Here is a 23,430-nt window from a genome sequence, read left to right as displayed (position 1 = left end):
AAAATGATATGAGCCAATTCAATATTTAAAATATAAACCAAGGAAACTAGGATAAGTAACCAGAATGAATTTGAATAGCATTATTTGTAAACTTTTACACAAAAATATATCAATTTATATAATCATCAATTTATAAAATAGTTACTAATGTCATTAGATTACCAATCCATTCAAAATCACGGCTAAAAATTTCACAGTCCATAAAGAATAGTAACTAGTGTTTGTCAAACTAAAAATATTATTAATAATTTTTTATATTACACTTACTCATTAATCTAATATAATAAAAATATTCCCCTATATAGTATTTTAATCAAACATCAAAGAAAAGAAAAAGGAGCCTAACATAAAAAATAAATCAGCGAACCCTATCAATTCCCAAAACAATACGCTTTTCAACAACAATAATCAATTCTTACCAATTTTCTTTGGCAGGGGAGAATAATCTTGTTAAATATGATGAAGATGACTTGTGCCTAATATATGCTGTCTTCTTTTTAGATGTTAATTCTGCTTTTGGGAAAAAAAAGCAGCAGCTTATTTAGTCTACCCATAAAGGAGATGAAGAAAAAAAAAATGCGCAAGTTTGGCATATTCTTGTCTTACATAAGTGGTAACACAGATTTTTCTTGCTCACTGCACCATCATTTCAGGTCTATTTTGAGATGCAAATATACTTGAGGTGGGTAATATATTATATCACATTGTTTGCCTTGTGAGATGAGGAACATTCATGTCAGAAATCTTTAAGCCATCTCAACTTAAATGCTTTAAGAATTTCAGAAAATTGGTTAGTATGCTTTACAAAACTAAAGATGATTTCATTATTAAATGCTAAAATGCAAAACTATATGATCCAAATCATTTTCCCAACTATCTTGAATCTGTCATTGCAAGGCTGTAAGATTTATAAGATCTTGACGAGTCAGGGATTACATGCATCCATGTATATTTATGTAAAGCTCTCTGACTTTGTCTCTCTTGCTGCTTAAAAAAATTCTCTGTACTCCCATGGAAGATAACATGGTTATTATAATAAACCAGCAACCCATCCCAACAAAAGCTTGAAAATATAAGCTTCATTAAAAATATGACAAGACTGATGATATGCACTAAAACTAAAGCTAAAGAATGGGATCTGTGCATAGCAAACTATTTTCTCATTATTTTAAAATATCTGGATGGTAAGGATTATTATTCTCAGGCCTGCAGCTAATTCAATATTGCTTCAAGATATCTTCTTAGATCTCCTATAAATCTTCCTCAATAAAATAAGAAGAGAAAGACAACCATGAATATCTAGAAAATAATGCAGCGAGGACATCCACAAATTATAATTTTCTTTTACAAATGGTTTTAACAAATTCTGTTGGCCTGTAGAATCTTGAAGTATGCAAACTGCCATGTAAAATATAATCTGCTAACTGTCATGTAAAATTTAATCTATAGATATTATGATAAATATGAGATGAGTATGATGATAATTGCAGGTGTATGAGATGAATATGGACGTTTAAGGAGGGTTATTAAAATAATTACAATTATAATAATATTTGAGCAGAAAGCATTTTTACATCAGATCTTTAATTTTGTTTCCCCTAAGCATGTGATGCTTTGTGGGCCCTTTTGGCTGGTGTTCTTAGCTTTGCAATCAAGATATAAATAGAAAGGGCAAATGACAGTCGCTGTCCGATATGACCGGGAGAATTATAATTATTATAGAATTAAGCAAAATTACAAGGAAACGTAGCTGCAACTAAATCGATCAAACGCTCTAGTAATACCAGCGGAAGATTTCTTTTCGATATCGTCTCATCGATTACCCCGTAAACCTTTTCTTACGTCAATCGCGAAGATGAAACGTTTTTCTTCATCTTATCGATTCGTTTAATACTGGAGTCTTGTGGAAGATATTTGTCTTTGGATTTGCGAGGAGAGAGGAATGTGTTTTGATTGCTCAGGCTGATCATCTGTAAGTTTTCTGCAGGGCCATATATGTCTTTTTCCTTCTCATTTTGGTGTGATTGTGCTTAAATCGTGTGTTTTTTTTATCTGGTTGACTAGATGCCATTAGTATTCTCTTAAGTTATTTCCCACATCAAGTCTGTTGCAGTATGAAGTATTACCCAGATGATGGTTCTAGTAAATTTTGAGCCCTAAGTCGAGTTGTGTGCATCTTGGTTGGTTTTATGAGAATACAGTTAAACGTTTACAGGCTTTAATGCGTTTTCGCTCGACTTTTTTAGTGGCCGTTAGGTATCAGTTTTAATTGTGGAGCGAAGGGTAATTGTTGTTTGATGAAGCCCAATTTGGCGGAAAATCATGGATTTATTTAGTGACGAGAACTTCTTGCAGTGATGATTCTTACAAGGCTATTTTGTTGGTTTTGGGGAAATTAGGTGGTATACATAATAGTGGAATCCAAGTTCTGTCCTGTGAAGTTGTGTATGCCTATGATATCTTGATGTCTGATGGTTTTTGGTGTTCAACGTTTGTTTTGTTCTTTTCGCTTCGCAGATTCTGGGCAAGTTTATTGCCTTATTTTTCAACATGGCGTGAGCAGGCTTGAGCTTATTCTTAATATTTGGAAACCTGTGTCACGCCATAATCTTGTTGCATAAATTATATTACCGTGGCAGTGAATTGAACTCGGGTCATCCTCTTACAAACGCACCTCGTTACCATTAGACCAGAGCTCCCTGGACGAATTTTACTGTTTTTTATTGTAGCCCATGTGGGCATTGAGGTTTTCCAGGTTGTCCCTCTGGATTTGAATACTTCGTTTAGCCCAATGAAATTTGTTCCAATTTAGTGTGCTTCACCCTGGCCAGAAATATCATTTACCATTCTATTTCCAAGATCTATTGATTTCAGATACCATTCCGTGTTTATTTAATTGTCTCGGTGGAGAAATTCCTTTGACAATCCCTGTAATTATGTCAGTAGAAAAACTTTCACAACACAGAATATGAAAGTGATGTTTTTTTCCCTTATGGATAAACAGAACTTTCCGTGCATCCGACAAGCTTGGGGATACAAACGGGGTTCTCTTTCCCTGGGTTTGTTGGAAAACATGCTTAAGACACACGAGGGTCTATTTTCTCACAGGGAGCTGTCCCAACACTTGTTATGTGGGATTTGAACCCTGGTCTTCAATGGTCATCATGATAATCAGTCTGTCTCACCAGTCATACCTACCGGGAAATTGATAGTAATAGTTATGTTCAAACAAGTTTAAGGAATCTTTAGAAATGGATAATGATTTGTAGAATAAATTCAAAACTCGTATGTTGACAGGCCTTTAACAGAACCTGATACAGATTCTGACAATTCAACTCGTTTTTTGTATTCACGACATGGTCATGTGTATTCAAGGACCTTTAATTAGATTCGGCAGGATGCTACAGTGAAACTTACGTTCCAGTATGCAGTCATATAAGATATAGAAAAATTTAAATCATTCACAGTGATAATGTACATATAGACTGCTGATTTGATATGGCATGGGAAACTAGAGTTGAAAATGTTAGTGATTGCCATTTGTTGCAACAAATTTTTTTGCTGCTTTTTATCTCTGATTTTTCTCGACATGTCAATTCTGTATTTAATCTCTGGGATGATCAAACATGGAGATTTAATCTCAGAAACAACTTTACCTACTGATGATCTAGTATTTGCCAGTATTGAACCATTTAGAATAAAGAACAACCCATACCTTGTTAGTATTGAACTGCCCCTGTAGAAAAACAAAACTGCAGCCTAGGAGTAAATTCACATTGCTATTCAGGACCTGTTATTGATAGAATGTTTGCTTCCCATAGGCTCTGGATTCCATCTGTCACTTCTACACAAACATGTTTAAAATATATCCCATCCATATGTACTTGTGATTACCCTTGTAAAACTACAAAGTCCAAACCATCTCACTTGACAAGTGAAATGGTTTAGCAAAGCCTGTGTAATTTTTGTTTGGAAGTTAAGGATGATGTATAAAGTTGCTAGTTTATAAACATCTCCGTCTTTTGGGGATAATTGAAATGTGGGCAGGTATACAACTTTTGACCCTTATATTGTTTACTTTGTTCAGGTGGCCCCTTCCATGATTTCGCAGTTATTGGATAGTCTCTCCATCTCATCTGTAATTTTGGCTCTTGTGGTTAGTTCAGTCCCTCTCATATGTTTTAGTCTCGTCTTTTAGCATTTGGCAAAAATGTCTTTTATCTTTATATAGGCAGCTTTGTACTTCCCCTGCCTCATTTGGAAAGAATTATGCTTACAGCTTACTATTTACTATATGGAGAAGTGTTTTGTAGTGTATCCTTGAATTTTATAAATTTATTGTGATTATTGCACTAATTTTGGCAAGTATTCTGCTTTAATTTTAGCAATACACACTTGGAGCATAATATTGACATCGCAGTGACTAAAGCTTTGTGAAATTTTGACAATCAATGCCCTCTTCCTTTTTCTTGACAATGTAAAATTCTATTTATTATAATGGGTTACTTTCCGTAGGGCTTAACAATCGTAGCCTGAAAGGCAATTGATCTTATGGAGGCTTCACATCACAAAAACATAGACATGAGCATCACTTCACCCAGCCAGGAAAAGCTTATGAAGCTGTTTGGCTTATAAGTTTATAACAAATAATCCCTCAACACGGTGCTTTCGAGGTTCTCATTTAGTGAGAATCTTCCCTTATGAAGCAATTTAAAGGAAGACCTTAGCTTTAGGAATGGTTTTATTTGTCCATAACCTGCTCCACAGTTTGGAGAGATGGAAAAATTGGGAAGCTTCAGGAGAAAATCACACATGCTAAATTTTCCCCCAATCCTTTCTGGGGCAACCTTAAGGAGTCATCTCTATCATTTAAAGGGACTCAAGCTTACTAGTCTACCAGAGTTTTTGGAACTTGGTTCAATTACTGGATTATATACAATGCTAAATATTTTACTTCAACACATATTTCTTTACCCTTATGTTCTGCCCTGTAACAAAATTACATCCAGATATAAGTCTAAAGTTGATGTAACTTCAGATGCTTGGAATGGGTAGCCTCTGATTGATGAATTTAATGAAGAATTAATTTTTCCCTGTTTACCATTTCTGGAACAGTGCCTGCCGAAGAAGGCATGTAACATACCACAAATTGTTACAAATGGTGGGACCCTTTGGGAGGTTGTATTTGCTAGAATTTCAAAATCCTTTCTGAGACATTGCTATCCAAATATTTCCTGCATTATTTCCAACTTCATCTTCTATTTCTTCCCTTCTAGATGTGCCATGGAACTTTCACATTGAGAGAAATATTTGTAAACTAGCAGGGAGGCAAATACCATTGGCATTCCAGGCTCACCAAAGGGAAGTTCTTTTGTTCATTTACCACTTAATGAAGGAAGGCACACCTGATATTTTTCATCTACTTCACAATCTTTGTGGGAGCATGGAGAGTTGAGAACTGAAAAAGTGTGAGAGAAATAGTCCATTGATTTCAGTGGCACAAAACTCTTCTGCCTGTGGACAGCCATCTACTTTTCAAGCTAAACTGCTTACTTTTTAATTTGTCATGCATATTAATTACATTAATCAAAATATATTACAAATAAATTCTCTCAAATTTACCTTATAAATTTCAAATTTTCCAGCATGCAATTTCAATATCAGAGGTGCAAACCAATAGTCACACTAATTCCTTTTATGTGGACTGTTCAACTTTTTCTGTTCAGGTTGGTTATCTTCTGTCCTGTGTGCTTAAAGTTAGGACACAAGATCATCCTTGGCACTCAGGCATGGGAATATATCTTAGCAGCCCAAAGACAGAAAAGGTGTCAGAAGATGGAGAAAATGATCGGATTAAATATGGTGTGTCAAATATGCAAGGGTGGCGTGCCAGCATGGAAGATGCGGTGAGGATTAATATCATACATGTTTGCTCATTGGCTTCTGGTTCTAACTTTTTATATGTCAGCTATGTTGCTTTTATGGCATGTTTTGGTGTTTGCATTTGTAATGAATATCATAAAAAAATTAAGTAGACAAAGTCATCTTATTGCAAACTATTGTTTGGGTGTAGAAATGCAAATTGTGTTAATTATAAACCCAAATCTCCATAGAAGGTATGTATTTTTTATTAGAACCTGCATGATTTATTAAATATCAGTCAATTCATTTTCCATGGCAAGAAATATTTTTTAGATTTTGAGTTGTTTATCTTGTTCTGATGAATAAATCTGACTATATGAACACATTTGTGCAACGGCATGTTGAAATGTATAGTCTGTTCTGTTTGTTCAATTGATATATGCTAGGGCAATAAAATGTATCAGTGCCTTGTAAATGGTTCATAAATTCCATCTTTGACCAATGGAGGTGCATTTGGCATTGGCTTAATTTATGTTTTGAATAGAATTTAAACAATGTGAAACCTGTTTCTTGCATAGCCAGAGAGGTGAAAAAGCACCCATTAGCATGGTAGTTTAAAAAGTGCGTAAAGAATAGTTCATTTGACAGTGGATGAAGGGAAAGAAGTGTTGTATGAGGTTGAATCCATTGTTAGCCTTGGAAGCCAAAGCCAATGAAGTTTCTTACTAAAAGGTAAATTGCACCTTTGACTGGAAGTGAAGAATCATTCTTGGCTTGTCACAAAGAAATGCTAAGATCCACCAACATCTGGCTGTTTACAAATTACAGAAGGACATTTTTGCCTACCAAGGTGGTTGGTTGGACACATCCAGATGTTAAAACTAGCATTCCCATGGCTCTGCATGCAAGCAATGTTTAATCATACCATATACTTTACGTGTCATAGTTTTATGTGTCAATAGTAAACTATTTGTGTCATTTGGATGTTTGGCAAATACAATTGCCTTTATGATATACAAGCTCTGTAGATCCTAAAACTACCTCATGTTGTATGATTTTGTCTTCTAATTTAAGGGTTTAAACCTTGCAGTAACATAGCATTTCAATACAAAGCTTTTATGAAATAGAATGTCCCATGAAAATAATATTTTATACATGTGCTGCTTTCTGGAAGTGCTGGCTGGCTGCAGGCCCCAGTTTACAATTTTTGTTTTACATAGGAGGCTACAAACCAGAAGAGGTGTAAATTTAACTGGTTGTTCTTATCGAGAATATGCATTGATAGGGAGACAAGGCATGGTGTGGATACTTTTCACCCATTCCTAGATGGGCATATCTACATAGTGGCTATGGGATGATACAGCTTGCAAATAAGCTAGATATCATGTATGGACGTATGTGAATACAAGCCCTTATCTGGGCTACATTCAACAAATCCAGATGTGGTATCAGGATATGGCAATTAGGAATTTTCAAAAAATGCAATAAAAAAGAAACGTTGATTTTTTTGGATATAAAAAATAAAATACAATCACTAAAAATATAAATAGTTGTTATGGAATAGAATAGATGTATATAATGATTATTTTTCTAATCTAATTCTATAACATTTATTTTTATAATTATTTACATTGTTTTCTCATCATCTATTGTGTGTGTGTGTGTTTTCTATGGCCCAAGATTAAACTTTTATGGATGCTGCATTGAATTGTAACTGTATAATAAATATTTAAAAAGTCATTATCCTGTATCTAATATCAAAGTTGTGTGAACATGCATATAGATACAGATATGGATATGGTATCAGATATGGATACAGCTATTTCTTAAAATCCCCCAATATGGATACAGATGGATACAATATTCATAAAAAACACATAAACAAATTTCTAAGTTATTAGAGGATTTTTCTTACTATAAAAGCAATATAGACACACAATTGCTACATAAATAAGTTGATTTAACAATTTACAATATGCAAAAATAGTAGAGTGTCATTAGAAGATGACTCAAAAAAATAGGTCACTGCAACAGAAAAATATTTCATGTCTTCCTTATTTGCTCTAGGCTTTGTTTGTACCAAACAAATTGCTTGACTGAAGCTTTTGAAATCAAGTTTAGGAACATTTACATCAAATTTTAAAAAGATAAATCAGTCTTTGACATGGTTGGAAAATCATGGTTTTTTGGGCATGTGGTTATGCTACCTGATATGTATCTGCACTATATTCATGTCAGATATGGAAGGCAGAGGAATCTCGGGCTACTCTGTCTTATATGGTGTCCATTTCCATGTAACCCTATGTAAATTATCTTTTACTATTTCTGAATTCTTCAGTTGCTGAAACTTGACAATTTCTGTGAGATTTTGTACCTCTTTTGGTTTCTAGTAACTATTGAAATATGTTTTGCAAAAAGTTGAATATATACTTTTTCCTCCAAGTGCTTTCCAAGCACATAATTTAACCATGTGAGCTTTTATTAATCGAGGGTGAACCCTAAACTGGAAAAATAAATTGTAGTGCAATTAAGGTGCGAAGGAAGATTGTCTAATCATATGAGTGCCTTGAACCACTTGTTAACACCTAAGAATGGCAGTTCTTTTGCTAACCCTAAACAGAAAAAGTCTATAATGCAATTTAGGTGTAAAGGAAGATTGTCTAATGACATCAGTGCCTTCAACACTTTGTTAGCCTCTAAAAATAGCATTTCTTTTGCTAGATATATATTTATTCATCAATATTGGTCTAGTACTTGCTAAGCACAGAAACATCCCAACTCTAGGGGTTGCTTGGAGCCACTCTAAGACCATTGCCCTTTGAGGCTCATGTATTGTTATTTTTTTCATATCATTCTTCTTTTCTGCATTTTCTTATATAAGCTTATAACCATTTCCTTCTGCTTTGCCTGATCTGTAATAGCCCTGATCCAACCAACTTCTTTGTTCTGGACGAAAAGTATCTCCGGGAAAATTAATTGAAAATGGTGTTATTGTAGCTATACCTTAAGGTACTTGATTTTACACAGACAGCTGTAATGAAGGCACAGAGCTGCTGGTCAGCATCCATTTCGACAATTATGATTTTAATTCTTATGTGTTCAGATCTCCAGTAATGAAGCCAAGTGCAAAATTGAAGCAAGATTGTGATTACATTTTATTAGCCATTATATCTTGTATATGTACAAAATCCTACATATATAATGTATTTGTTTTCTTAAATGCTGACTAATGTTTATAGGACAAGCAGACTCTGTCAAGTTTCCAAAAGTAGGTGGCAGATGCATAAAGGTCTAATTTTATCTCAGACTTCATACACCCATTGGTGACCAGGGAAGCACTGGAATAGTGTTGTTATCTGCTGTATAATTGTTTTGCTATGTTCCAGTTCAGGTTACATGATTGATAATCTCCATAAGAATAGGGGACAAACAAAAAATCTAGCATCTCTGTTAACTATCTCTTTTTAGCAGATGGAAATAAATGATTTTGTATCTGTAGTAATTTTTTGATAAATCTTTAATGACAGACATTACTAGACAGTACGGTTTATGGGTATTATATGCTGTAATTCTACTTATGTTAGTTTCTTGATGGGTGCCAGATCTTGCTTGAGAAAAGAAAATTCTTGTTAGGACTTTTATTGATTGTCGGTCACCGTAAAATATATATAATATATGAACTCTCTAATTAACATGAAATTTGTTTTGGATGCTTTTGTGCAGCATGCTGCTGTCCCAGATTTTGACGATGGCATGTCTTTCTTTGGTGTTTATGATGGTCATGGAGGTATTCAATTATTATTTTAACGCAATTTAATTGAAGTTTAATAAGTCAAATGAAATTTATTATTTGATTTTTAAAGATCACAATCATGGATCTCAATAACAAATAAGGATTTTACAGCTACAAATATAACTTAATAATCTTTACATTTTGTTGAACTTATAATTTGCTCCTCAATGGAATTCGTGCGCGTACTTTTTACTTAGGATGGCATATTGTTTCTGTTTTGGAATTGCAATCGTTCTTTATATTTCCCAAATGAAGGATATCCCAGCAATAGTTTGGCCTGAAATCTGACCTTGTTACTCATCTTTACTATTTTTTCATGCTCATTAAAGGTGTCCTTGTTGATGTGAGTTTTATTCCACTACAACAGGAAGAACTGAACACTTAATATTCCGAATGAAATACCAACTTTTCAACCCTCTCTTGAATAAAGACACCTTATATGCTAAAGATTGCAAAGAAAGATTACTATGGTAATCCAAGGTTCCTTCAAATGATGCACTCAGAAGTAATAATGTGATATGGTGGTATCTCGAGGGGACTTACATTGTTTATCAAAGTTTATCATCTTGACTTTGAATGTTATGGCTTCACAATGTGCAATGAAAATATAATGATTTCTCACTTGCTATGAATTTGAACTTACGAATCTAGACTATTTTCTACTTCTATGCTACGATGTGATGGTTTGTGAATATCTTCGCAACTCTATTAGGTGTATTCCTGTCTTCAACTCCACCCACCTAGTGCAATATTCTAAGGTATACTTGAAAGATGTTCAAATTACTATCATTTCATTGATTCCATCTATGAATGCAAATCAATGAGCGAAGAACTCTGAAATTAAGCTTATGGTTTTATTCCATTTGACCACGCAAGGTGTACTTACAAGCAGCAAATAGTTAGTGCTCTTGTCTAAACAAGTGCACCAAAGATGATTCCACAATAAGTTTTATCTAATCTAAACTAATTGAAGCAAATTCTAACTAAGTGTTTCAAAGAAAATCCTATTCTAATTGAGAGATGTAAAAGAACCATGCAATACTTTAAAATGATCATGGATATCCACCACGCAAATACAACAATGAATAAAGAGCAATTTCAGTAGTATTTTGGCAAGAATTCTCCAACATAATGCTTTTACAAATGAATAGAGCAATCTTTTATACAAGGAGCTCTATTACAACGAATGGCCGAGATTAAATCAGAGTCAATGGCTCAAATCAATCCACAAGAGACCTAATTAGGGTTCCCATAACCACTGCTAACAAATAATAAATGCTTACCCAATTACAATCAAGCAGCACCATGTGTGCCAATAGAAATATTATGTTGTTTTTTAAGTACCAATGAGAAAATAGAATAGGCATAACCATTAGATAAATTGCACCAATCAATGGGTTAATCAAAATGAAGCACCACCTTGTGGGCCAATGAGAAAATTACAATGCCTTTATTGGCCAATAAGAAAACAGATTAGGTAGAAGCTTGCGAGAGAAAGCAACCATCAATGGTCCAATGAAAAAATTACATGGCCTTTATCAAACAATCAAAAAAGAGTGTAGGTAGAAGCTTGTAGAAGAAGGAAAGCAGTAGGAGAAGGCACTATTTAATAAACCAATAAGATTGTGCCACTTGTATTTACACCACTTCATCTTTGAGAATATCCTTTCCTTATCTTTTTCTTCTTTGACATATTCAATGAATCTAGACATGATATGATGAAGCTCTTCCCTTGGGACACTTGGCACGTCTCAATTGGTTAAAGGTGGATCGGTTCCATCTCAGCATGTCCATTCCATAGACTTAATAAATACCTCTTGGTGATGAAACAATATCTCTTGATATTCAACATTATCAAGCCTTAGATCGATTTTGGATGCCCACATTATTTCCTCTTCATAAGCTTCTCCTCTTGAAAATCTTCTCATTCCCTTGTTTGAACTCACATTTGTTCTTGAAATCTTGATGTGTTCATGATGTCTTGTCCTGGGTATAACACTTGTAGAAGTGCTGTAAGTGTGGCACATGGTTGGACTACCCTATTGAACTTGGATTCTGAGGGAAATTCAAGTCTATGAAACTCCTGATTTGTTGGCTAGTTCATTTCCCTTGTTCCTTCCTCTTTGGATCCATCTTGACCTCCTACTTGAACTTGAAGTCTTCATGTTGTACTTGAATTTGTCCTATTTTTAGCCCCTTCAGTTTTCACTTTGAGCCTTTCACCTTACGAAAAAATATCCTTTTGTCAACTATCTGTGTTTCATATTTTTCAAACCAAAGGCTATTACTTAAAAATCCAAGCTTGATAAGGTTGTTCTCCTAGATAGTTGTTATGATCATTCTATTATTGAGATCTGATTTCACCTAAACAATGAAGATTTCAAACCTAAACAATTTAGCTCTTCATTCAAAATCTTGTTGAAAAAAATGCAAACACAAACCCTCTACTATCCATGGATTACCAGTTTTACCTTTCTGTGTATGATAAGTTCTGAATTTTGATGCCTGAATCTGGAAGTGTTTCAGATTCTGGGAGGACTGATTTATTTCCAGAATTATGGATTTTCAAAATAACTCTGTTATTTGAATGTTTGGGCCTGGTTTATTGGGATGAATTCTGGGCTTATTACAATGTGCGATCAGGATCCTTTGATGTCGCCAACTCTGAAATGTACTTGCTGTTATATTTGGATGCCTTCTTAGCAGCGTTGATTTGCCAAAAATAGCTCAATGCATTTGAACTTGACCTGCTACATTTTGATCTGCTGTTCAATATCTTTCAAACCTTAATTGCCTCTGTCCAAGTCACTGCCTTTGCTGAAGGGATTCACCCTGATATTCCTCTAATTCGATCTGCATTGGATCTTTGTTTAAAATTGGGTGTTGAAGTGGCTTTAACACCCAATCATATCTATGGCCATATATGACAAAAGGCGTGTCTTCCTAATAAGGCTGGTTTGGTCGCTTAGAGATAAAATTAAATTAATACTTCTCTTCATTCCATTCGTGGCCCTTCGTTTTAAATATTTGTTTGCCATTAATTGATATATGCACCTCAATAGAATTGATCTCCATTCAATGACTGTTTGTATGTTGACATTTAATGCTTGCTTTTCCTTCAAGGCCGACCCAGCCTCTTAAATTTTTCGTTGAATTTACTGGTCTGTGCAATGAAGGTTGAGGCCATACATTTGATTCTGAGGCCTTATCCTTAAATTAGCCCCCACAGGATGCACCTATCTTATGAATTTGGAATTGGACCAGATTTAGCCTTTAGGCCGTGCCTTATTAAGTTTGGAACCCACGAATTGAACTTTGGGCCATACCTTGGGGTAATGAGACAACATGGTTGGTTTTAGGCCATATGTTTGGATTTTGAGGCTTATATGACTACAGGGTCAGATGCTTCAGGTTTACTGCCCCATTTAGGCTTGATTTCATTGAGTTCATACCCAGATTTAGGTCTGCCTTACGGAATTAAGGTCCATATGTTACCCATTTAAGCCTTGAATTTTGAGTTTAAGACTCTATCTTTTAAATTAATGCAGATATATTTGAGATTTGAGGCCTGCTTATTCGTACCAAGGCCATACATCATCAATTATAGGCCCATGCGTTAGAGATGAAGGCCATGCTGATTGAATCCAAGGCCTGTTCGGTCGGCTTTAAGACCCCATGATTGGTTTTGGACCCCTTTATGAATAAATCCATTCCTCCATTTCAATTCATTTCCTGCTTTTATTAACTCATAACCTCTATTTTCAAATCAGCCCCCTCATTTAATTACGTTTTTCTCTCTTCATATAATTTGCACCATTGCCATTTGACTCTTGCTTTATTTAAAAAGTTGATTCCACCGTTGAGTTATGCTAAACCCCAGTCAACAAGTGGAAACCACTACCAAGTTAGGCGAACCTTCTATGCATGAAGTGGAAACCATCCATGACTTAGGCCAAATTACACAATTGCTTGGTGGAAATATATGCCAACTTAGGCAAGGTGCAACCATTGTGCAGTGGAAATCAATGGTGACTTAGGCAAGGAGCAACTGATGTGTATTGGAAATCAAGGGTGACTTAGGCAAGGTGCAACTAATGTGCAATGGAAATCAAGGGTGACTTAGGCAAGGACATGTATATTGAAGTGGAAATGGACATGGTCTTAGCCTCTTAGGTGAAGAACTTGAAGCATATGGTGGGAATCCATTTCAACTTAGGCAAAGTCCATCTCAGTTCAACATATCTTCCTCATGACAGAATTTTATATCCCTTCGCTGATTGTCACCAATTTTTCTGAAAATTTACATAATCAAGGTACTACCATGTCTGATTACACTTCGTTCAGCCTGATTTTACTAATACCATGTCTGATTACACTTTGTTAAGCCCGATTTCAGTAAGTTTGCTTTTGTCAATGCCCAGAATGTTTTTCAACCGACTTGCTAATACCTACTGAAAACTAAACTAGCACCTGCTAAAAGGCATGAAAAAAGAGGGGTTCCCAATGTTTCATGGGGCAAGCGAATACCTCACAATACTAACCATGCTGACTCAAACTTTCCAAGAACAAGAGGATAATCTGGCACAGCATAATCTTAACATTGTCTTTAGAAGTTGGAACTATCCCAAGGTAAAATCTTGCCTAAAAATGGCACAGATAGAAAATCTAATTATTCAGCTTATGACATTTCTTTAAATTGCTGCCGCAGTTTAAAAACTTGTTACTCAGTAAAACTCAGTAGATCCAAGTTCGACACTGATTCAGCAACTTGGTAAAACTTGGCGATAATTCCTAACATAAAAAACACATGTTTACAAGTTAATTTTCTGGAGTATAAGAGGATGTGAGAGGTAGTAACTGTACGACCTTCCCTTCTGATAAGAAATACCTACTGGATTTTCATTTGAGTCTTCCACTATTGACATTAATCTGGATAGTTTTAATTAATTTCTAGATATCTCTATTCATTAGTTGTGGTGGATCAACAATATGATTTCTATCATAGTTGAGTTTAATCCAGCCCATTTTCTAAATTTTGCCCCTTGAACAATATTCTGGAAGCTATCTTGTGCCTACTCCTTGTTTTGGAAGTTTATGACTCAAGATTGACCTATTCTTGGACCATTTTTTGGTTTTTGGTGTGTTTTGTCAGTGAATGCATAATAATATCTCTAAAGAAAGTATAGTGTATATTCGATTCAGTATTCATGGATAATTTTGGACATATTGAAACTTGGCGCTGTTTTGGCAAACTGATTATCTTCTGAATATTTTCAAGTGTATGATTATAACCTAATTTATGCATTCTGAATTAATGTTAAGGTACGATCATAGATAGCAAAGTTGCCTTTCAATAGCTTGTTTGTAGACAAATACACACAACTGCACCAATCCAGTAAAGATATGAGCTACCTATAAACCAGAAGATAAACTTTCTATAAGAGATGTGATAATATTACAATGAATTGTTTGCATAGAGGGGGTAAAGTCATAAATACATTAAGTCTGTATTGAATCTTGATATCGCAGAAACCACTTTTGTAACTACGTTTACTAGATTCAGTGAATTACTAGTAGCTTTTTACGTAAACTACCTAAGTAACAATATTAAGAGTGGTAGCCACCTACACAATTAGTTGTATTCCCTAATGGTGTGTCTTACCACCATTTTCATGAACACTTCCATGTGACAAACTATGAGTTGTATGCAAAGTAACTAATTTAGACTACATAAATTATTTCTTGTATTTGCTTGGTTCCAGTACTTGAGGAAAAAGCGCAAGCTCTCTCATTCATCATCTCCTATCTTTGGCTCTTTTTTCAATGTATCTTGATGATAATATCCAGCCACTTGTATGAGTAGAAACATTGAAATTAATCATTTTATTTTAATGTGGATATTTAAAATGTTATAAGGATCTATGGATGGTTCAAACAAAATATCATAAACCATCTTCAACATGTGAAACGCTTTGCAGAAAAATTACAGAGCTGTTACAAATGGGAGGACAAAATAAATATGATTATCAATTGAGACAAAATCCTTCAAAGGATAATTTTTGACACAGCGTCTTTTGCTTCTTATTATCGACTATTCTTAAGGATCTCTTCCTTAACATTTTTTATTATAAGATCTTATTTAGAAAGAAAACTTGACCCATTAGAGAAGAATTGCAGGATCTAATTCGTCTCTTGTGCATCATCTACAGAGTAAATTTATCATATTAAGGAATGTAATCACAATATATAGATGGCCAAAATAATTTTCAGCATAAGGGTCTATGAAAAAGAAGATCAAATAAATATCCTCATTTAATAAGAAAAGAACCACATATAGTTCAATGTTGTCATCCTCCAAATCTAGTCATGCATCTATTTGTTTTACATATTTCCATTTCATAGCTGAATTAATAATTAATTTTACATATTTCCATTTCATATCTGAATTAATAATTAATATATTAAAAAAGTAACCAAATGCATTCCACTCCCTTTTAGTACTTGGTTTCTAACCTTTTTTAAACTTTTGACTTTCTCCTTTTCTGCAACATTTTTTCTGGGCAGAGATTTGAGATTGAAAGTAAATCTAAGATTTCAGAGCTTGTTCATTAGAACACATAAATTTTTATTGTATCTGTTATCGAACCCACAAAAAGAAATACTGTACCTTGATTTAAACACTAGCTGCAAAGTTATCCTTGATGCAAGTTAGGATGCCAAAGAAACTGTTATTCAAAGCTGGCTAAGATCACTTAATTGCTTCAGTGTTGATGAGTACATCCTCTTCGGAAATATCCCATAGTTCACTTTTCAAAAACAAGATTAATGATTAATCTCAATTTGACACTCCATCAAAATGTTATGGGTCCTCTTCAATACAAGTCCTTTTTCCTCTGTGTATTGTCACTGAAGTAGAATGGCTGCAGCTACACAAAATGAATAAATATGTGCTCCCCTGTACACTAGAATTGTATTACACTCACCCTTTCAAGTCTCCATGAGAGGAAAAATTCTCTCACTGTAAGATGTAATAGAGACATAAGATTATGTTAAAATGAAAATGGTTTCTTAACTAGGAAGAATTAACCTTTGTTTATATCAAATCCTGTAGCTTCTCACACAAACCACCTACATAACTACATCAGTAGATTCAGTGTGTAGCATTTTGCACAAGCCACATCTACATAGAAACATTGTAAATTTGCAAGTGAACCTACATGAAGTAATTAGTAATCGATACCACTACTTACCATCATTTATATGAATTAAATCATGTGACAAAATACAGGCTTAATAGCACAGTATATCATTTATATTACATAGCAAATCATCATGTTGAGGAACACTATATATTTTTCAAAAAGCTTTTGATTGCAACAAATGGAAGTTCAAAAATTTACAATATTACCAACTCTTTTGAGAATCTTGTGCATAAGTGTGTTCTTTTGTTAAACAATCAATCCTCGGATTAGTTCCCTCAGTGTCTTACCTCAACATTGAGAGGCTTTTAGATCTTTCTTATGACAATTAATAATCTCCACTGTTTTTAAAATCAAGTAATCTATTGTTTCAGGAAAAACGTTCTTGAATCATAAACAAGAATTCTGATTCTTATTTGAAAATTATGTTGCTTCTATATATTAAAATTGTTTGTAAATTTTCTCCTTTTTTAATATTGTTTCCTCACTGGGCTTCATTTAGATTGCTTGTGAGAACCTTTTTCTGACATGAGTTATTGTGCAGGTAAAGTTGTGTCTAAGTTTTGTGCCAAGTTTCTACATCAAGTTGTGAAAGCTGAGAATCATAAAAAGGGCGATACATGTGAAAGCCTTCAAGCAGCATTTTTCAGGTTCTTTACTTTTCATCATTCTGCAATTAATTGATAACACAAGTTTTTGTATAGTAGAATTGGAGAGAGATTTTTCATTTCTTGATATGCTTTTATTCAGATCTGAACTGCTTAAGGTTATGATGGTTTGATCATCCAAATTCAACTTCTCTACAGTGAAAAGTGTATAAACTGAATTTCATTGATAGTATCTTTTAATTATTGTTTGGACTGTGGTGTGGAGACTCCTAGGTTAAAACCTCTACCAGCTTAGCCGAAATTGCAATTCAACCAAGCTCCTATGTCCTAATCTACTCCACCAGTGTTTGCCAAACCAGAAGATTTTTATTTGTTCAGGCCGATCTTATGCATTTCTCTATTTGGAGCTTCTATATATAGCGCATTAAAAATATTAAGAATCAAAACTTTCAATGTGGCAAATCTAGAAGCTCCTGATCTAAAAAATTATATTGTGAGCTACAAATAAGGGCAAATGCTAAATGATGCAGACAAGATTGGGGTATCTTATCAAAGTACGCAATCTTGCAGCCTTAACATATTGTTCAACCTAGTATATAAAAACAAAACAAAAATGTATCTTGATTAAAACTTTTATTTGTACATTTATACAACATGGTACCTGAAGAACGATTGCACACATCAAGGATTTACATAAGAAACAAATTGCAGAATTTTTACAAAGGTTTCTAGACATCTCATACCTGGATGTCTTTAAATCCTCGTGCCTTCAAACCTTCTTGACTTCAATCATCTTTTCAAATTTGATTTTTTTCTTTATCCTATAACTCTCATGGCTGTCTTGAACATCTGCAACACACCTGCAAAACACTTTTTCTTCTTCTATTTCTCTTCTCCTCACAAGCTGATTTACTACACTCTTCCTTATGAAACTCACAAGATAAATCTGCAATTTCTCTCTCCAACCTTGCTGCCATTGGTTGCTGCTTCTTAACACCATGAAAGGCCTCATTTTATAGAGGTTAAAATGTTTGTGAGACAAAGAGAGACGACAATCTGCTCCTTCATTTCCCATAATATGGCCTTTGAATCTTTCAAAAACAATGACATAAAAATATAGTTTTCTTCCAAAATGTGTGTTATGTTGCTTCATATCAAATTCCTTACTGCTGTAGATGCCCTTAGAAAATGAACAAAATACTAGACCAAGTTGTGCTACTTTGGTAATGGAAGAGTCATTAATTATTTTGCCTAAAATCAGTATCTTTTCCTTCCTTTTTAAGCATCCAAATTGAATGAATAAGACAAGAATTGAATGCCAAAATTCACTTGTCTCATGAACACTTTTATAGGCATCAAAATTGAGAAAATCATAAAAACAAATATTAAGTCTTCTTTACAAGTTTCCTCTAACTTGCCAATGGACCCCTATAGCCTTTCAAATCTTGAAATTGTGTAATATATTCACGTTAAACAACCTAGTTGCCTTTGATTTTTGAGATGGAAAGCCAAGTTTTGTCAAAAAGAAGATTTTGTCCTTACAACACTCCACAAGATGCTCTTGAAATCACAACCTATACAAAAGATGCAAAACATGAACATGAGAAGAAAATTGTTTTTTGGTGATGTAGGATTGCTTGCCAGCCCGGACTCTCTTGCATCACTAAACAATACTAACATATTTCATGTATTGGTATCAACTACAAGGAGTTAAAGAAAGTGGGTGAAAATGAGTTGGGTTAGTTTTGGTTAAGTTATTTGTGTTTTTGCTACAGATTAATGCTTAAAATGCCAAGTTCTGCCTAGGAACAGCATCAATAACAGGGCACTGAATTAAAGTTTCCATTGATGCCACCCATGAATCATAATATAACTGTTTGGGTTCAACTGTACTTCCAAATCTGTTCTTATCAACAGCTTTTCACCATGATACTTGTCTCATCACAATCTCAGTATGTCCAATTATGGATCCGAAACCTTGAATGATAGGAGTTAGTCCTTATGTGCACATTGTTAATGGCTAGATATTGTTTAGCAGTGTCATGGTATGGAAGTTGGGTGAGCTTGACATCATCCACGGCATACAATAAGTGCTACCATGGTGGAGTTGACAGTTGATCTGCCAAATCCTTCTTTTCCTTTTGATTGCCATGTGACAAGACCTATTAAGGATGCATAACAATTGAAACTAGCCCCTTCTTTAATTGTATCCATAGTGTGAAGGGAAAGTATATGGGTAGGGAATCTAGTCATCCACTTTAAATTTGAGCAACCATATATTGATATCTTTTAACATTAAGAAAATACAACTAATGTCTTGGTAGATTAAATGAGTTGAAATTCTGTGGCTAGCAACAACAATCTCTTATCAGCAGATGGGTCCTGTTATTCGCTATTCGGTTAAGACTATAAATTTTAAAAGCTTGAAACATGTTTCTACAATAACATTCATGACACCCTATGTACAGATTTCCGGTGGGCCAAGGTTGATCTATAAGGCTTGAGCATAATTATTCATCTGAAATTCTGAATTAGTAAGCTATTTCACCTCGAGACACAATTTCCCTTCAAATGTTAAGTACTTTTTAATAGATCAACGATGTGGTATTTACCTGTTATTTTTGGGCCATTGCCCAAAAAATACTGCCAGTCTTAGAAGACTAGATATGGGATTAATTATTTTTGGTTTGAACATGTGACTCTTGGACTCTTACTCATTTGGATTTACATATCATTAAAGAGTTGAGCTGTGAGAGATTTTTATTACGGTGTTATCTTATTTAGTAATATACTATTACAATCTTTATTACCTGATTGACATTAAATTTGTTTTGAAAGCTCTATTTTTATCACATGTAATTATGGTCAGTGAGAGTTGTTCAGCAATGCCGCTGTCCTACCTCTTGCAGTGTTCTGAAACCTTCTGTTGTGAAATGAACATATACCTTTGAAATTACATTTGCTTGTTTACCTTTTGCGTATATTAAGAAAGTACACATAAAGTGATGCTTGATAAAAATGAATTTGCAAAATAATTCTGGATTGTGAATTGGATAATCTCTCCATTGGTTTGGTTTGGTTTGTTAAAGCAGATTTGTAGTTGCAATGGAGTAATAGCATTCTTAGAGGTTGGCCCGAAACAAAAGCATAATCATACTTTGGATGTAACTCGCTCAAAAATTCTTTTCTATTTAAAATCTAAGATCGTTCTTCATCAAATTTGAAATTCCTCATTTTATTTGAAATGTGATGCATAAGGAGAAAGTCTTTCCACACATTGAGCATTTTGAGTCTTGACCCTGCATTTCTAGTTTTCATTTGTCCCTTTTCTTTTCTCCAGAAACTTTACTTCAAGATTATTATTACATTTATCAAGTATATTAATAATTCTATAAAATTGTTTTTTCTGAATTAATTTAATTTGTTGTTGATGCACCATCCTATTTGTACTGTATATAGTTTGTGGTTGTGTAGGCTTTAGTCATTTCTTAGTTTATGATGTATACAGGATGGATGAGATGATGTGTGGAGAAAGAGGGTGGAGAGAGTTAGCCATATTAGGAGACAAGCAAAATAAAATCAGTGGCTTGCTGGATGGAATCATGTGGTCTCCAAGAAGTGCAGCAAATAGATCTGATGTAAATGAAGATGATTGGGCATCTGAGCAAGTACTTCTTTCCTCTTCAATAATCTTGTAGCATTAGTCTTTCATATATTATAGCCTGTGTGGTCAATCTGCATCCAAACATTTTTGGTACCGTGCATTTTAAATATTTTGTGTTCAATGGAATCAGTTGTTTGTTATGCATGAGGTAGTCTTTGAATGCATATCATGGGTACTTGGGGAAAATCGGTGTACATGTTGAATGCATTATTACCTTTATCAAAAATTATTTTAACTATTTGGAGAATAAAAACTTGTGGCATATCTTGAACTTAAGGTAAAGTGCCAAGCTTTCTAAAATATTTCCAATCCAATAAGTTAATAAATATAAATTATACTTAGGGTTTGGACTGGTGGGCACTTTTGAAGTGCCTAAACTTGATTTGATAAATAAGAATTGGAAATAGACGTATATTTACTGAGGGTATTCAGATGCATGCATAATACCTTGATAAATGCACATCTGTTTGGTTTCTCTCTTTGCTGCATCATGATCCCTACGCACAACAACAAAATACAAAGACTTGAAATTGGCTGGTAAATTGTGAGTAAATAAACGAAAAATATGCCCAAAGGCTTTTGTTGTCTTTCTTTGCTTCAGAGCTTTCAATTACTTGAAAAAATTGTCATGTATGAATGAATGGCTCAAATTCTATCGCTCAAAGGCAAGAATGATCTTAAACCATAATTAATAATAAATAATAAATATTTAATAATACATAATAGTAAGATTTCAAAATCTATGCTTGAACTTGGCACAAAGGCCTTGGTGTGCAAATAGTTCATTCACCTTATGGTGATGGCCCACCCAACAATATGTTCTGCAGTTCTGATGAATAAGAGATGGAAAATAAATTCATGTAGTTGTGATTCTAGTTATAGCAAGTCCACTAGACAAACTAAAAATATGTATCCAGCTATAGAGATTCCTCTCCCTCTCTCCCCTCCATCCTTTCTCACTCTTTTTAGTTGGTTGTTTATGTAACTTGAACCATTTTTCTCCTATGCTCTCTATCGTCCTTTTGATGGATCACAAAGTGTGATCTGAAACATTGATGCTAACACAATTGCATTCAGAAGCAACATAATGATTAACTCGTGGATTGTGGAGATATACTCACTCTGTATAAAAGCAGTTCAAACTTGGGACAGAACCTCATTGGACCGGTTAGTTTAAGTAGATATTGAATGCCATCATTCTTTTGAAAGCAATGCAACTAGATTACATTACAGAAGCAAGGATATTCGATGAGTGCCTCCGAGGCTTCACTGCTACATGATTTTGGTGCTCTTGTTCACCTTTCATTGCTATTTATATTGCTAGTTTTTAGTGGCGAAGTGCTTTATTTTGTCTTATGTGATTTTATTTTGAGAAATCTCTCTTCGTAGAACCTTTTACTGTCAGTTACTGTCTCTTCGAGTCCCATTGATCTGCTTTTGGTCATCTGTGGGCATTGAATAATTTCTTTCTTTCTTTCTCCAGAATAAAAAAAACCTAATTTGAACAGCATAATGGCTATGAATTTATGTAATGGGTCATAATATTTGGCTTTCTTTCAAATTACAATCATAAGGATTTGTTGTTCAGAGTTCAGACGTAGTATTTATTTTTGTAATTCAAGTTACTATTTGTTGACCAAGTGAATTCCTTGACAACATAAGGAGTTTGTTTTCTTGTCCTTTGAAGTACAGTCCATATGGTTTAGGGCTTCTCCATGCTTCTGCCTAAATGATTATATCTCGTGTTATGTAGCTCATTGACATCCTTTGAGTGGCATAAGATTTTTATGTTGGGTGAATGCGCATGCACAATTCTTCATCCTTGAGCTGTCAAAGTCTTATTCAAATCAAGTTTGTCTATAATTCTTCCTGAGTCTGTTTGCGTGTCATTTAGATGATTACATCCTTAATATGTCATAGTTAGTGATTGTGTTTTAGATTAATCATGGTTTGAAAACTTAGATTCACCTTGTACTTGGCAGCTGAAATTTTTGACTTGACTCAGCAAAAAAATGAAATTAATACATTCAGAGAATATAGAAGTCTAATTTGACTGTCAGTTTGTCACAATTCAAACTTTGCAGATGTCATATGATCCTCAATCTATCACAATTTGAAATTTCATAGTTTCAAAGTTGGATAATACATTATAATACAACAATTATATAAATAATAAATGTATAATAGCATTGAAATGTTTGCATATGATGATGTGTCAAAAACCCAAAAAAACAACCAAATACAGTTTACATCTTCCTCTTTCCCCACTATTTTAATTTACTTTTGAAACCTCAAACTAGAATG

The 23,430-nt window shown here is 34.1% G+C and overlaps 1 protein-coding gene across 5 annotated transcripts in view; it reads left to right on the top strand.

Annotated features, from left to right (window-relative positions):
• Positions 1-506: 506 nt before the first annotated feature.
• The window catches only part of LOC149553383 (putative protein phosphatase 2C 60), a 34,113-nt gene continuing 11,189 nt past the window's right edge, over positions 507-23,430 (top strand). The window contains exons 1-6 of one of the 5 annotated variants that reach the window (XM_089788845.1): positions 507-682; positions 4,088-4,156; positions 5,727-5,906; positions 9,586-9,649; positions 17,399-17,504; positions 20,971-21,130. In XM_089788845.1, the coding sequence (XP_089644971.1) occupies positions 4,100-4,156; positions 5,727-5,906; positions 9,586-9,649; positions 17,399-17,504; positions 20,971-21,130 (567 nt within the window). In that variant the 5' untranslated portion in view covers positions 507-682; positions 4,088-4,099. The other 4 variants (XM_089788844.1, XM_089788848.1, XM_089788846.1 and 1 more) reach the window with 4 other exon arrangements.

This window comes from Cupressus sempervirens, chromosome 6 (genome assembly GCF_028749045.1).
Source record: "Cupressus sempervirens isolate cs-2001-9-10 chromosome 6, ASM2874904v1, whole genome shotgun sequence".
In the NCBI taxonomy this organism is placed as follows: Eukaryota; Viridiplantae; Streptophyta; class Pinopsida; order Cupressales; family Cupressaceae; genus Cupressus; species Cupressus sempervirens.
The sequence above is the reverse complement of the archived record's forward strand: the minus strand, read 5'-3'. Positions and strand labels throughout refer to the sequence as shown.